General features: G+C 40.0%; 1 protein-coding gene across 1 annotated transcript in view; it reads left to right on the plus strand.

The window, feature by feature from the left end:
• The first annotated feature begins 11,624 nt into the window (after positions 1–11,624).
• Positions 11,625–17,450, plus strand: part of adamtsl4 (ADAMTS-like 4) — a 51,213-nt gene continuing 45,387 nt past the window's right edge. The window contains exons 1-2 of the mRNA XM_047361486.1: positions 11,625–11,841; positions 14,475–14,541. Coding sequence (XP_047217442.1) covers positions 11,819–11,841; positions 14,475–14,541 — 90 coding nt within the window. The 5' untranslated portion in view covers positions 11,625–11,818. The remainder of the gene's footprint in view (positions 11,842–14,474; positions 14,542–17,450) is intronic.

Here is a 17,450-nt window from a genome sequence, read left to right on the forward strand (position 1 = left end):
AGTCGTCATGAGGGGTTCTTGAACTGCTCTTTGTCTGACCCATCACCTAGAGCCTGTTTGCCATGGGAGACCCTACCAGGGGCATTTAAGCCCCAGACAACATAGCCTCTCGGATCATTCGAGCACTCAAACCCCTCCACCACGTTTAGGTGGCGGTTCAAGGAGGGGTGTTTGTCTAGCAATTTTGTGAAAAGTAAGCATCTACACCATTTCTGGGATTCAAAGAAAAGGAGCTGTAACACCTATGCTGCACCAGTAGGTGGCAATAATGTAGACATTAACTATGTAAAATATTAAAACAAGAAGATCCAGTGAGTGGCTAAAGCAGTTCTAGGCTAAATTTTCTCCAAAATAGTTTTGTAATCTCTCTACTTTGTAAAACAATTTTAAAAATTTTTTTCCAAACATTCTTTAAGATATCTATGTTAGTATGGAGAGGGTCTCATTCTGCTTTTATTTTTTCTCAGACGTCAGAGCTTCTGAGGTCTCATCTGAGTTGAGAATGTCCTGTTGCAATTTGGAAAACTGGGATTTGTTTGTTTTGGTGCTAACAACTCTTAGAAGTCAATCTACAACGTATTTCTCTGCATGTGCATTAAAACACAAAAACAACATGTTCAAATGTAGATATTTTACAGCACTATGTGTGTTAATTGTTCAACGAGATATAAACCGTCAGAAGTGCTCATAACTGGTTTATCACCACATTTTATATGCTTGCAGCCATATTGGATACTGAACTTAGTTGGGTTGGTTGGTAAGCTCCAACGTTCCCAGCCAGAATTCTAACTTCAGGGGGCGTTCTTGTTGTTTTTTCCAACTAGGAACTGTGAAAATCCAACTTCTGAGTCCAAAGGGAACGTCCCATCAAGCTAACTAAATGGTTTCCTTGTCTAAAGCAAAGTGGGTCCATCCCCCTAAACATTTTTAATGTCTAAAAAAACCATTGAAGAAGTGAACCTAAAACATAGAAGATAAAAGAAAAAAGGAAAACAGGATGGAGATTAAAAACATCACTTAGACATTTTGTAAAACAAGCATTTTCTACTGTGTTTGGACTTCTCTTTCACATTTAAAGTTTGGTTAATTGGGGTTTTAAAAGATGCCTCCCAAATTGGATTTGAAAAGATTTCAGTATCTATCTTTACAGCATTTCTAAAAACAAACATTATACCAGAATTCAACAAGTGTGGGGGTGGTGTGATGGTTTGCGGCTGCTTTGCTTCTTCAGGATCTGGACGTCTATTTGACATCGATGAAACTGTGAATTCTGCTCTCTACCAGAAAATCCTGAAGCAGAATGTCAGGTGTTCAGTGTATGACCGAACTTTAAGCCTAAGCGCAGTGGGGTATGCAGCAGGACAATGGTCCGAAGCACACCAGGATAAGATAAGACGTACGATACAATGTGGTACAGAGAATATGTGAAATTTCTCTTGCATCACAGCCCTTTTTTTTTTTTTTACAATCATACGTACACCTACATATACACAACAGAAGGAGCCCCACCTCTAAATGGCTCAAAAAAACAAAATAAAGTTTTTGGAATGGCCTAGTTAAAGTTAGCCCAAAGTTAAATCCAATTGAGATGTGATTGCATTACTTTAAACAGGCTGATCTTACTCAAAGATCCTCCAGTGTAGCTGAATTAAAGCAATTCTGCTAAGAAGAGTGGGCAAAGTTCCTCCTCAGCAATGTCAAATACTTATTGCCAGTTAACCAGTCGCTTGATGGCAGTTTTTAAATTTAGGGGTAAATTAGGCCTACTGTTTCACATTGGGCCAGGTTGGTTTGGATATTTTTGTTCCGTTAATAAATAAAATCATCATTTAAAAAAAATATTTTTATTTAATCAGGTTGTCATTGGCTTGATCATCATTTAAGTGTGACCAAAAAAACAAAATGAAGAAACCTGTAGTACTTTATGGCAGCACTGTAGGCTCAACAAATTGTGGTTTAGAGAGACCTATCAATCTTCCCTTACGACTTTGTTGCTAGAAACCACAGTGAGAACCATCTTTAACCTTTCCATCATCATGTTTCTCTGTGTATTGTTTTGGAAGGATGACCAGCTGTGCTAAGAATGTATTTTGATTTGCCCTTTGGTCCCAGCATTATCAAATCCTACTAGTGGGGACTGGGTTTTTCTGTGTTTCTTTGTCTGTGCAAAAATGTTCTTTTCAAACTGACAAAACAAACCTATAGTCAAAGCATTAAACTTGTTGCATGGTTTTCTACTTTGGCATTTGGTGACCTTCTCTCCAACTTCTGTAGTTCATACCACTTTACTTGACTTCGGTTTATTTATTTAAGGCCAATTTACTTTAAAAGTAATCTCAGCACTCTCTGAGAGAAGCAGACAGGCCACTATCCATTTACACAAAATCAAATGAAATCCAATCCATTTAAATGGGGTCTAATTACAGCTCAGTCAAATATAGACAGATTCAGAATTTAAATCCAGTTTCTCACTATTCAATTAAATTATGTTGGATGATTTGCTTTCAGTGAATCAACTCAGGGTGCTCTAGGCCTGATATAATGATATAATGATTTCTTGGTCTAATAACAGGTTACAGCAACATATCATTTTCCTTTGATACTTTGTTGACCTGAGCTGCACAGTGGCAGAGTTTTTAGGTTCAAATCCCAGCTGAAGGCTTGCTGAGTGGAGTTTGCATGTTCTTCCATGCATGTGAGTTTTCTCAGGGTGCTCCAGCTCCTCCACCCCTCTCCAAACACATGCAAAACAGGTTAATTAGACTCTCTAAGTGGATTTCAGGGGCTGGTGTGCGCATATGGTCTAGAATTGTCACCCATTTGGATATAGACACAAAGAAAATGAGTGGATGGATGAAGATCAGTGACAGTGACATTTCTATTGTTCTTGAGGTCTACTCAGGGTATGTTAATCTTCATTCTGTTTCTCTCAATGCTATACCAGCCACGTCCACACCAGCCTGTAAATATCTAAGCCGTTTTCTCCTCTGGCTCTCTGCAGCGCTTTTAGATCACACAGCTTACTTTGATCCGTGCCTTGGCATAGAACCGGTGGAATAGAGCAAATATTGACTCCCTCTGAGCCAGACAAATCAGCTCCCCCTCACAGCGATCTTTCTCTTTTAGTCTCCATTTACACTTGCTCTGTTGCCCTCTAATCTGCCATTACCTTCTTCTCTCGCATTCCCTTTCATCCTGTTCTGTAGCTGCCTTTCTTTTCGCCTCCTTTGTGCACCTGTCTGTCATTCTTTCTTATTTACTCTCCCTCGACCGGGACTTCTCAGGCTGCAAATGCTTTTAGGTTAGGCATCCCTTACCCCCTCCTGGCTACCTTCACTAGATTCTGTTGAGTAAATTAAGTGAAATCAATGTATCTCACCAAAGTGCACCACATTTTCATCTGCATGCTGCTAGATTCAGTTTGGAGCACAGTTTTCTCACCGGTTTGCCCTGTTCGGCCTGTGGTTTGTGCCAACATACTTTCATGTGAAGTTCACATGTGCAAATGCTACTGCGGAGCACACAGAGACAGATGGAGAAGTCTAAAGGAGAGCTTTAAAAATAACTTCAAGCTTTTACCACGTTTGATCTGCTTTCAAGTTCTGTTTTTTTTTTTTTGGCACATTATGTTAAGATGAGATTTTGCTAATGCGCACTCCCACTTGAATTTGAGCCACAGTAAAAAGTCACAGAAAACAATCTAAACCAAAGATACATAATACCATCCTTTACAGAAAAGGCTAACTCGTTAAAAGCCCAACTAAAGCTCAGAAAGCCAAATTATGTTTCGGACCATCAACAGATTTTCAATAAAAGTTTCTAAAAATAAATAGAAAGACCATGTGACTGATATTATTGGTCTCAAAATTAGATAAATCTTCTGGAATATCACTATTCTGATGGCAGTTAAACCAAGATATTTTGAAAGATATATTAAAAAAATCATATTTTAGTGGGCGACTGAGACATTTTCAACTTTTATTAGGAGCAGTTGATAAACCATTCATAAAGCAGCCTGGATAAATAATAAACAACTTAATATGGATATCCAACATTTATCAATAGGCACTTGCTGATATTCAGTCCCTCTTTAAAAGTTATGTCATGTATATTCTTAACCAACTATGTAGCTGTAAAATAGATCAAAATCACAAACAATGTCTCATCAGTATTACCTCAGTCTACATTAGCATGATTGTGTCCCACTCAATTCAGTAAAGAATGATCTGTACGTTGCAGTGTCCCTTTTTCTTGAAAGTCAGATATTTTGTCCAAACAAGAACTTCTGCAGGACAGTCTTTTGTTTGTAAAGCTATATCTGACTCGACTTATACAGCTGTGGTCTACAATAAACCCACATCAAAAGTTTGTTGAAGTGCTAGGCTAATGCTAAGGTGTTTACTCTGTTCTGATATGATACATTTATTTTAATTAAATTACAGTAGCAAATTAACAAAAACTAGAAGGGGTCCTAAAACAGAGCCCTGTGGATTCCCCACAGGAGAAAAAGGCAGAGAAGGATACACAAACCCCCAGGCTGACACAGAAAATTCACTCTGCCAAGTTGGATCTGAACCAATCCAGGACTCTGTCACTAAAACCCACCTTTGCTTTTGTGATCCACTAAGTCAAATGCAGCAGTTCAATCCAAGAGCACAAGAACAACACACCAGAGTCTGTAGCTAAAAGCATACCAAACCTATACAACCACATGAGGATATCGTCTGCTATGCATATCTTCACAAAAACACCTCTCAGCCCTGCCAATTTGAATGAAATGTTCTATGACCAGGAGCAGGACCGACGTGTCCCTTTATCTTCATGTTTACGAACTTTAAGAGGCACATCAGAGACTGCTCTACTGGTCTGAGGAAGCATCCAGGCCTCATTAACTTCACAAGTAAATATGCTGTGGCCCTCTGTCGTCTAGGCCTATAAGGATGGGGCATGCATATTTTTTTTACAATCAGGGTGTGTGTGCAAGGAGTTATTTTTTTCTTGATTTATTGCTCCCACTGGGAACTGTGACTCTGATCTGCAGTGTTATTACTCAGATCAGCAGGCCAAGACAAACAACAAATCTGCTGCTACACATAGACCTCCCCGTGGACGCAAAAAGGCTGTATGTGTGTGTTGTGGTGAGTGGTTGAGATGGACATGTTGCTAATCAGGTTCCAGTGGTTGGTGGTGCGTGTCTGTCAGCAGGCCAGAATGTAAGTCATTTCTGCTCAAAGATGAAGAGAAAGAAGAAAGAGGAGAATATAGAGATAGAAGAGGGAAAAGAGAGAGAGGTAGGCAGCACTGGGTTACAATAGGTCATGAACCACCAGTGACCATGGCAATGACCTCTGGCTAATTGCAGCTATTGATAGACATGGTGCTTAGAAGTTCAAAATATCCATTTCACTAATCACACAAACCAGAAGCTGCAGAGGATGTGTCCCTGCATTTTCAGCCCTTATCGTTCTCTCCTTTAGTTTTTTTAGTTTTTATTTTTACAGATCAAATCTTAAACCCTTCTGTGTAATGGGGTTTATTCTTCAGTTGTTGGCTTTGAAGTCACTAATCTCCGTCACCATCTCTGTTTTCATATTGTAGGAAGGGCGTCCAAGAAAAGTAGCCAGCCCGGCTCAGGGAGATCTCAAGCTCAGGGTTTGTTGATATATGTTCGACTGTTCCTCCAAGCATGCCCCACAGCAGCAGGGTGGAAACTATTAGAGGAAAGAGTTAACCAATGCTGGGAGTGCTGGGATGCTGCTCACATGTTCTCAGAGGGTAACATGTCTGGACTGGAACCAAAGCATGTTCCTGTGATTAATCTTAGTGTTTTATTCTGCTCTTATCGAAATCTTTCCTTTAATTACTTTATGCAATATCTTTGCAGTTATATCTGCTAAGCTCAGCATTATTGATACCCCTGGCAGATTAGGTTTACGGTAATATTTTATTATCACCAACATGTTTCTTATGACTGGAAGCATTAAGAATATTTTGAGCTAAAGATTAGGGCGATGGCACAGAGGGCTTCCAACCTCAAAGACTTCTAATCACCTCATCACCAAAGATACATTGTCAAAACACCAGAAAGCTGGTGCAGAAACTTGGTTGGGAGTTATAATAAGGTCTTGATTGCTGTAATGCCAATTAAAGATTTTTTCCATTGATTACAGGGAGGGGTATAAATTAAGTTCAACAGGCCATTTTTAAAGAAAATGTAAATAAAACAGATAATTTTTGTCTCAAAACTGATACACTTTTCTACATTGTTTTATTAAATACTTAATTAATTTCTTATCAGAAACAAACTTCTTGGTCAAGGAAAATAAATTTCAATGGTCTGCCTAGATCTGTGAACCTCTACGTCTTAGCATGTTCCTTTGAAATGGTACATTAAGCTTGTATAGCTAGTTGTAGTCAGAACCAGCATAAATGTTAAATCTCACTGGTTTTCTTGCAGCTACAGTAGAATGCACTCAACGTCACAGTAAAATAATTCCCATATCCAAGTTCAGAGGTAAATCAAATGCAACATTATTCCTGTAACCTCAATGATGTTTTATGCTAACAGCAGCAATCCATCTTAGACTGTTGGGGACCTTGAGTGTTCTGTGTTGAAGACCCAACTTTGTTGGTTTGATTTCTCCAACCTCAAAAATTTGACTTCTGAGTTTTAATCAAACTTCTGTTTCTCCAGATGTTTGCAATGGCATCTATGTCTAAATAAGAAGTATAAAGAACCCTGTGAACCCACCTAAAAAGATGCTATCAGTGTCCTGATCTTTTCCACATGTTGTACATACTGATTAGAAATTGCCTGTCACCACCTTTCCCAGTGCTAAGGCATATCCATTTACAAGTTTACCCTAAATTGGAGCATAATTTGACAAAATGATTATGTTGTGCCCTGAAGAAGACCTTTAGTCTATCATTACATGTGTACTTCTATACATATATTCTCTAGTAATGCATGTAGCAGTCCTTTGTTGCTCTGTGATCTGTCTTTTCTGTATGCTCTTCTCTTCCTTGGGGCTAACTTAAACCTCTAGCCAACCAATGCACAAACATTTACTGTGCATCTTTAGTAAATACTTGTTACTAGACTCCAGAGTTAACTTATAAATTAACCCAGAATTCTATAAGTTTGAGTCTGGATGAATCTGTAATTTTAAAGTGGAAGATGTGAGGGAATCTTGTTTCTGGTTTTGATGGTGAACAGCCTGCAGATGTGAATACGACACGTTTCAAATTCATTTTCAGCCTCGTCACTTTGTAGCAAATCTCTGAAATTGTATTCTGTTATGTAGTGTGAATGATTAAATAAGGTTCTTTGCAACATGCTGAGAAACTAAACGTTCAACTTGCTCTGACTTTGCCTGAAGGTATTTATTTTGTCAAAAAAAGTCTAATTACATATAAGGTGATTTTTTTAGCTTTAAGCTGCATTTTCAGCACACTGATACCCATAACTCTTTAAAGCTGCTTCCTTTCCTGACCTTGATTTTTTTGCTGTTTTGCTGTCTTCCCACGTGCTGCTTTGTGTCTAATTGACTGAAAGTTCCTCCTCTCTCGTCTTTAAATCATATGAACCCTCCACCGCTTTCTTTATTTAGCGTGCCAACACTGATGTTTGTTCTGTTTTTATAAATGGGTCATGCGGCAATGCCTAAGCACAGAGGGATTAAAAGATTTGAAAACATTCAAATAAAAACCAGATTTAGACAAATATGTGACTAACAGATTTAAAAGAAATGCCTTGGATAATCAGTTTACAGCACAGCAAAGTCTCTGGCTTGTTTATATAAATATTTACATAAATCCTAAAGCTACTTTTTTATTTTACAACATATATGCACCATCATATTCTCTATTTGAAGTCCTTTACAAACGTGTGCAAAGTTACATTAACAGTCGCAAACCTCAGTGTATTTTGTTGGCATTTTATGTGGTAGACTAACACATAATAGTAGATAAATATGAAGTAGAATGAAAATGATTGGTGCGAATCTGTTTTACATCTGAAAAGTGTGGCATGCATTTGTATACAGCCCCCTGAGTAAGACTGAGCTGTTTTCCTTCTGGAGTGCCCTACATTTAGCTCCATCCATCTTCTCATCAACTGTGACCACCTTCCCTGCTCTTTCTGAAGAAGAGCATCCCCATAGCATGATGTTGCCATCACCATGTTTCACAGTGGGGATGATATGCAGTGTCAGTTTTCCTCTACAATGAGCATTTTGCACGTAGGCCAGAAAGTTCAATATTGGTCTCATCTGACCAGAGCACCTTCTTCTAGATACTTGCTCTGTCCCCACATGGCTTGTGGCAGACTTCTTTTAGGTTTTTGTCTTGCAACTTGTCCATGAAAGCCATATCTGTCGAATGCATGACTAAAGGTTGTCATGGAGACAGAATCTCCCACCTGAGTGGTTGATCTCTGTAACTCCTCCAGAGTTAGCATGGGTCTCTTGGCTGCGTAATGCTGTCCATGCTGTATTTATACTGAGATTAAACACACCTGGACTCTTTTTGCTAATTTAATACATTTTCATGCCACCCTTTTCAGATTTCTGTTTGTAAAAAATTTTGAAAATCAAGTATAATGTTCCATCCATTTTACAATTACACACTACTTTGTGTTGGTCTATTGTAAAAAACGTCCAATTCCTTATGTTTGTGGCTATAATGTGAAAAAATTAGGCACAGTGCCATAAGTATAATATAAAGTCAGATTTATTGTTTACTTAATATAATTATTTACCATTAAAATGTTTCTAGTTCAGTTTTATTAGTTTGAAACATCAACTGGTGCCCGAAATATTGATTAAAGCCTTTAAAAATCTTCTCGTCTCTTCTTTACTTTCCACCCCTTCACTGCGCTGCTCTGTTCTGTGTTATGACAAGCCAGCAACTGTAAATCTCCCTGCATCTCTATCTACATACAGAGTAAACAAGTTGGCAACAGGCAGTTCTCACATCTGCTGCAGACCAAAGCAGAGAAGAGTTACCAGCCCGCAAACACGCACATATACATGTACACACTCATAATGCAGTCTTAGAAGTGGCTTCTCTCCTGGGTGCACTTATCTGGGCTCCAAATTCCTGGAGCATGTTTGCCTTCTGGAGTTCAAATGTTATTAAACAGCAAAGAAAAAACACAGGCAAGTTTGTATTATGTACAAATGCTTTCTCTTTAGTCAACAGACCTATTTAATCCATTTACTTTAAAATAAAATGATGAGAAGTCATGTATCTATTGATGTTCAGTTCATAATCCTTTGAACTTGTTCCAAAAAGAGAGGCAGCTGGTGCCAGAATATTGTTTGTTTCTGACGGAAAGGGGATCACTCCTCCTGATCGGTGTGACCAGGCACAATGGCCTATTATGATGTTGGATTGTGCAACAAAAAAGAGGCTCTGAAAGTAAGAAAGCTTTGCAAAACTATTTCTACCCCTTGAACCTTTTTTTACATTTTGTCCCAGTCCACCCACAGTTTTCAGTGTATTTCATCAGGATTTTCTGATAGATCTACACAAAATTAGGCATAACTGAAAATCATGAGGTGTATATTTGTATTCAGCCTCCCAGAACCAATACTTTGTAGAACTATTATTATAATTTGTGTCTCCACCTATCATAATCCATGGACTTTGAGTTAATTTGTTATGTTTATTTTCTGTTTTTATTATATATTCCAGCGCTTCCAGTCTTTTCTACTGTGTTTGCTTTGTATCTAATCCTGTTCCCAGTAATCACTCCCTCTGTTTTACTCCCTCTGTTTTATTATTGTTTCAGTCACTCCTTACGTTTTCTTTAAACAATCATTACTGAAATTTACAAAGATATTTCTAGGCATACACAAGTTGGAATCAAAAATACAATAAAACTTTACTAAGTGTGATTTCAGGAGTCATTCAGTGGTCATTGAGGTTTCAGGGGAGGATTTCTTTCTCCTCCTTACTTCTTACCAGATCCTCCCATCGTCAATCCATCATTAAGCCTTTTCTCTGTAGCCTGCCCATCTGTTTCCACGTCGTATCTCCTCTCCTGTTTCTCAGTAGTTCTGATGCCTCCTTCGAGTTTCCCTGCCCTGCCGTGTCACTTTACTTTAATATATCACCTTAAAATGAGATTCCTGTCCACCGGTCTGTGTTTGGATCCACCACATTAAAACACATCTCTACCAGCTTTGCACATCTGGAGACAATTATTCTTTGCAAAAAGCTACATTTTCACCAGTCAGACTGGATGGAGAGCATCTCTGAAAATCAGTTGGAAGTCTTGCTACAGATACTCGATCGGATTTGGGTCTGGACTTTTAAGGTGTTAAACTCCAGTCCTCCATGGCCGGTGTCCTGCATCTTTTAGATATATTTCTGCTTCAGCACACCAAAATCAAATAATTAGGTCATTAGTGGGGCTCCGTAGAACCTGGCTGCATGTTGAGGAGTTAATTTAGCAATTCAGTTAACACATCTAAAAGCCTGCAAGGTCTGGAGGTTGACACCCCTGATCTAATCCCAAGAGTGGCTCTGGTGGCATAATTAGAGTGATTGTCCTGCTGGAGGGTTGATCTCCCCCCCAACCTCAAACAGGTTTTCTTTTTCCCAGGATTCTCCTCAATTTATCTCCAACTATCTTCCCACCAACTCTGACCAACTTCCTTGTCTCTCCTGAAGAAAAGCACCCCACTCCATCCTGCTGCCACTATTATGTTTCGCCATGAACATGGCATGTTTAGGTTGATGTCAAGTGATAGTTTACCACCACACAGTGTTTTCCAGGCAGACCAATAAGTTCAACTTTGGTGTCATCTAACCTGAGCACCTTCTTTAACATGTCTACTGTGTCTCCTGCATGTCTTGTAGCAAGCTAACTGTTGTCATGTTAAGAGATTCTCTCACCTGAGCTGCAGATGTCTGCAACTCCTCCACAGTCACCATGGGCCTGCTTCGCTGTATAAAGCTCTTCCTGCTTGGCCTGTAAGTTTAGGTTCACAGCTATGTCTTGGTGTTTTTGCAGTTATGCCATATTTTTCCATTTTCAGATGATGGACTGAACAGACGTTCAAAGCTTGGGATATTTTTAACCTAAGCTGCTTTAAACTTCTCCACAACTTTATCCTTGACCTTCATGATCCTGTTTGTTCAATAAACAAACAAACCTCTGAAACCGTCACATCACTCCATTTACTTATGGGATATTGGGTTGCATTTAGAGGTATCATAGTAAAAGGGAGTGTATACAAATGCACTCCGCAATTTCTGATTTTTATTTGTAAAATATTTTAGAGGCATGCATCTTTTTCCTTTGCACTTCACAATAATGCATGATCTGTTGATCCATCACATAGGATTTCGATAAAATACATGCGTCCAAGAGATATGGTTACTTCTGCAAGGCACTTTGTGATAACTCAGTCAGAAAGCATTTTGTGGGAGGGTGTTTGTGGTTTGTTTGTTTGTGTGTGGAAGTAGAAGAAAGCGCAGAGAGAGAGTTGTATAATCTGTCTATTTTTCTGTCTTCTGCGTTTTAAGCGTCACCAGTTTTATAATAAGGATCCACAAAAACTTGTGGCGTGAACTGGGTCGTGAGAGAGCAAGAGAGAGAGAAAGAGCAAGAGAGAGAAAACGCAACCCTTCCCACTCCGTAGGAATCACAGGGAGTGACTGTGTCAGAAGGAAGGGGACAGAAAGTCTAAGAGTAGACGAAACCCTGACTGGAACTTCATCACATGTCCTCTAGGACCGGACCGGACCTTTTTTCTGGACACTCAATCGACAACCTGCGGGTCAAAAGTGTGTGAGAGACTGCTGGAGCATGCGGTTCAGTTATCTGTTCAGGTAAAACTTGGACTTCTCCAGCTGCTGCTGCTCTTACTGCCTACTCCGACACATGTGTTTGCATCCTTTGTAGCTGACAGTGTTGGAGGTGGTTTAAAAACTTTTATTTTCCAGTTTTTGGTTTTACGCACGACGGCTAAGTGTTGCGCGCAGGGCGCAGAGTGAGATAAATGATAGGAATTTACCCACAGGCGCGTACTTTTCATGCTGGAGCTCCCTGCTTCTCCTCAGGGCGGATTTTCTTCCTGAGGTTTCCCCCTGATGTAAATCTCTCCCCCTCTCTCTCACTCGGGGTTTATTGTACAATGTGCCACTGTAGCGGCCGTGCAAGAAAACGTGGACCCCTGTAGGGGGTCGTTACTTCGGCCTGAGCGGCTCTGTTGTGTGCCTGTTGGGCTCTGTGCGGGACCTCTGTGAGTTTTCTTTCGGGGGTAATTGTGTGGTGTGGGGAAGTTTCCAGAGACTGCGGCGGTGCACCACAGTGGGAAAAAAGCACCGATTACTCTGCCTACATGTGGCTTGCGGACTGCCGATTGCGGCCATGGTTCGGTTCTCTTTCTCTTGGTGAGCGCTGCTGCGTCCATCTAAACCCAGTTGTTTAGGATCATTCTGACTACACTCCTATTCGTCTGCCTACCACTGCACTTGACTCGATGTTTTGGTGGTTGCTGTAATAATTATAGGTTGCACTCCAACTGAAACAAGTGCATTTATGTGAAATTATCCCCCATTAAAGCAAATGTTAAACTTTAAAGGCAGTTTGTCCTCACTTATAGCCTAACATCCTAGCCCATGTGAACTTGCAAAGGTATTGATATTTTCAGTATAAATGAAGCTGTTCTGTGAAGGCCTCATTACTGAAGTTAGCAATGTTTAAAGCAGGGTCAGTTTATGAAACAACATCCCAAGCATCTCCACCCTGAAAACACCATCCCCATAGTGAGACATGGTGGTGGCATCATCATGCTCTGGGGATGCTTTTATTCAGCAGGTTTAGGAAAGGTGTTCTAGGTTTGGGATGGAGCTAAATACAGGAACATCCTGGAAGAAAAAAACCTGTGAGAGGCTGATAAAGACTCGAGACTGGGGCGGAGTTTCACCTTCCATCAGGACAACATCCCTAAACATAGAGCTACAGTGAAATGTTTGGATTAGAACATATTCATGTCTGAGTGAAAGTTAAGATCTAAATCTAGGAGGAGCTGCAAAGATCCACAGCTCCGGTGGGATAATCTTTTAGCAAAGCAATTACTAGTTGTGCACTCCACAAATCTGGCCTTTATAGAAGAGTTTGCCACAAGCAATGCAGGGGGACACAACAAACATCTGGAAGAAGGTGCTCTGGTCAGATGACATCAAATAAAACCTTTTGGCCTTAATGTAAACTGCTGTGTCTGATGCCCTACATGGTGAAACATGGTGATGGTAGCATCATGCTGTGGGGAAGGAACAGGGAGGCTGGTGTGAATGTCATGAGCTGCATGTGTTAGGTGTTTGTGTTTTGAGTTTCTTGTCTGTTTCTCTGCACTTCTCTGTTTAGTTGCTGTTCATTTTAGATTAGTTTCATTACTAATTCTTCTATTTAGATCTCTTTCTTGGATTCTTCTGTGTTAGGTGTTTTAGTTTGAACATCCTTGTAGATCTGGTTCTTTAGTTCTTCTCATTGTTTACTTATTATTGTTATTCCTGCATTCTTCCTCTCACCAGCTGCTCCAGATTTCTCCTGATTAGCTCCCCTTGTTTGTTGGTCCATTCTCCACCGTACCTCTTTACATATACTCTCTGGTTTTCTTTGCTCGCCACTGGATCCTCCTGATAGTCTGTCCATGTCTGCTGTCTACCTGTACCCAGCCATTGCTCTATAACCTACCGCTTACCTGTAAGTTCTAGCTCTTTTATTAAACCTTCAACTCACCATGTGGCTCCCATGTTCTTGTCTGCAAGTTTGTCCACCAAAAACCCAACACATTCTGACAGTGAGTTCTTTTTACTTCACATTTATGATCTACTTCATTTTGGTCTATCACATAAAATTATTGTAAAACATCTCAAGGTTGGTAATTGTAATGTGACAAAATCTACATAATTAAAATATTTAACACCTAACTGCCCAAGATGAATTTTATTGACTGATTGTGATATGTGTGGTTGTTGAGTGTGTGTGTGTTGAAACTACTTCCTCAGTGTGTGTACCTGTCCTTGGGAGACGCATTCCTAAGGAAAACTTGCTTGCTGCTTAAACTCCACTTGTTTGTTAATGCCTCCTTGGATTTCCCAGACTGATGTTGGGATGTTTGCCCATAAACCTCCAGGGAGAAAAAGAAACTCTTGTCCACCCCTTTCCTGGCCCACACCCCACCTGTAGAGCAAAACAAAGTGGCATGATTGGTTTTTACAGTACACGTAGGTCACTGGAAAATGTGATATCTTGTTTACGCAACACGTCTGCTTTAATATAAATGTGCACCGAGGAAAACTGACAGGGAATAAAGGCAGCCTCTGTGAGCTTTACCCTGATTTCATGTTTATGTCATGGAATGACTCTGGGCCTCATAAAGGTCCTTATTCAGCCTGCTGTTGTTTTAAATCCTGTGCATATCTGTCTCATCTCGCACCCTCTTCTATCCCCTCAGGCTCTGCGTGCTGTGGGGCTTTGTGGTGGTCACGACCTCGGTGACCAAAAAGGCTGCCAAGAGGAAGGTGAGTCATTAGATCAACCAGTTGGGTCAGCAAAAAAAAAAGAAAATAAAATAAACACCTTTTCACAACAAAGGGGTGAAAAGGTGACAGGAGTCAAAGTACAGGTTCAGATTTTTCCAGTGGGCTTAATGCATCATTCAAAAGCCTGAATGCACATCCGAAAAAAAAAAAGAGTATAGCAGAAGGATTGTAAATATAGAGGCTTTATTTGCAGCAGGGAGCTTCAGTGTAAAAGCTGTGAGGCTTTAAATGTATGTATTTAAAGGTTACATTGGCTTTAGGATGAAAGCTTGTGAAATATAGGGAGTCATCTGAACTGCAATTGTATTAGGAAAACCATAGAAGCTGCTGAAATTGAGTTGTAACTAAACTCCTTGTAATTGGATTTGGGGAACATGCAAACTCTAGCCTGTTTTGCTTTGGCTCTGAATGCATTCATTTTCTCTGATATCCTTCCACAGCCTAAAACATGCCTCTTTGGTCAATTTTAAAACAAATTTTGAATCTAAATTGCACTTTCAGTGCCTCACAGAAGGATTCCCACCGTATGAACATTTTCAATTTTTGTCATGTTGCATCCACAATCCACAATATATTTTACTGGGATTTTATGTGACAGACCACCACAAATCAGTGTATAACTGGAAAGTAAAAAAAAGGGGTACACTGTCTTTTTTTCCTCTACAAATAACCTGGAAAGTGTGGTTTCGACTTGTGGTAAATAAAGTCGGATGTGTCTTTACCAGCTTTGACCATCTAGAGACAGAAACTTTGCTCTTTCTTCTTTGCAAAACATCTCAACCTCAGACTGGATAGAGAGCACCTGTGATTTTCAGATTTTGCCAAAGATTCTCAATTAGAGTTAGGTCTGTACTTTGACTGGGCCATGAATCTGCTTTGAGCTAAACCATTTCACTGTAGCTCAGGCCATATGTTTAGGGTTGTTGTGCTGCTGGAAGGTGAAACTCCACTCAGGTCTTCTGCAGCCACTTACAGGTTTTCTTCCAGGGCTGCCACGTATTAGCTCCATCCATCTTCCCGTGAACTCTGACCAGTGTCCCTGTTCCTGCAGAAGTGCATTCCCACATCATGATGTCGCCACTAACGAAGATAGTGTGTTCAGGGGATCTGCTGTCACATAGCATTTTATATGCAGAACAAACATTTCAGTTTTGTTGGTCTCATCTGACTAGAACATCTTTTTCCATGTTTGCACTCAGCCAATTTTGATAATGGATTGAACATGCTTTGCGAGATGTTTAAAGCTGGGGATATTATTTCATACGCTAACCCTTCATTAAACATCTACACATCTTCAACCTTGATCTGTCTGCTGTGTTCCTTGGTCTTTGTGACGTTCACAGAAGCTCCCAAACAATCCTCTGAGGCCTTTACAGAACAGCTGGATTTATACTGGGCTTAAATGTCATATAGTTAGATTCTCTTTATTAATTTATTAATGTGACTTTTGTAGGCTATTAGTTGTGCTGTATTTCATATATGGGTAAAAAGGGGCTAAATACAAATGCATGTCACACTTTTGAGATTTTATTGTCAAAAAAAAATTAAAAACCATGTCTCATTTTCCATCTAATTCCCAATTATACACAACATTGTGTTGGTTTGTTGCACAAAATCCCAATAACGCATTCAAGACTGTGAAGATGACGGTGGACCTTTGGAGAACACCACCCCACATACCCCCCTCACCATCTTTAACAACACTGTATCTACTGTGGATCACTCCCGGTTCCTAGGAACTACAATTTCTCGAAAACTGAGATGGTCCTCACCCATAGATAATGTTTGGAAGAAGGCCCAGCAGAGACTATACTTCCTGAGGCAACTCAAGAAGTTCAACCTTCCACAGAACCTGTTGGTCATCTTCTACACTGCCATCATTCAGTCTGTCCTGTCTTCGTCCATCTCAGTGTGGTTTGGCTCATCCACAAAACAGGACAGGTCCAGACAGCAACGAACAATCAGGTCTGCAAAGAGAATAATCAGGGCTGACCTTCCCTCCATCCAGGACTTATACAGGTCTAGGTTTAGGAAAAGGGCAGCTAAAATCTCTGCAGACCCCACACACCCTGCACACAAACTGTTTAGCCTTTTACCTTCAGGTTGGCGCTACAAAGCACTGTTTATTAAAACCAGCCGCCACAGAGACAGTTTCTTCCCCCAGGCTGTTTCTCTGATGAACATTTGAGAGTCAGAGCTTCAGAACAACCCCATGTAAACTTGGACTGATCTCACATATTCTGTTGTAAAGTCAATTGTGCATATATGTACATTTAAAAAGATATTCTTTATTATTGAGAGCAAAAGGTCCTGGAGTCAAATTCCTTGTTTGTTTCTATAAACTTCACAAAAGGCTGATTCTGATTCTAATGAGGGTTGTGGTTGTGACATAACAGAATGTAGAAAGGTTTCCTCCTTGTAGTACTTTAACAACTTAATTTATTGAAATGTAGTCCAAGAACCTTTTAGCTTACTTTCTCAAACTACAAACAGATATCTTCGAACTTTATTATACTTTGAAAGTTTGTCACAGGAAGTTTTTGTTATATCTTCACAAAAAGTGTGTACACATGTTCTGATTCAACCTTGTTTAAGATGCAGCGATTAGATCCCTGCACACCAGCTGTCAAATTTGAAAAGTTTACAGTAAATTGTCATAACTGTGAAAAAGTACGTCAGCAGTTCTTTAATGTACCAGAGTTCATAGCTGCTGCCCTGTCTGGTGCAGGTCTGCTTGTTAAGTTCGGCAGGAGTTTAACCAGTAGCTCCAGAGGTCAGCAGTGGCTTCTGTGGGGGTCACTGCTTGCAGCTCATTAATACTTCCAGTTATGTGGCAGGTGTGTGTTTGATGGCGCTCATTAACGACAGAGCAACACGCGTTCCCTTAA

The sequence above is a fragment of the Girardinichthys multiradiatus genome, chromosome 3 (genome assembly GCF_021462225.1).
Source record: "Girardinichthys multiradiatus isolate DD_20200921_A chromosome 3, DD_fGirMul_XY1, whole genome shotgun sequence".
Classification (NCBI taxonomy): Eukaryota; Metazoa; Chordata; class Actinopteri; order Cyprinodontiformes; family Goodeidae; genus Girardinichthys; species Girardinichthys multiradiatus.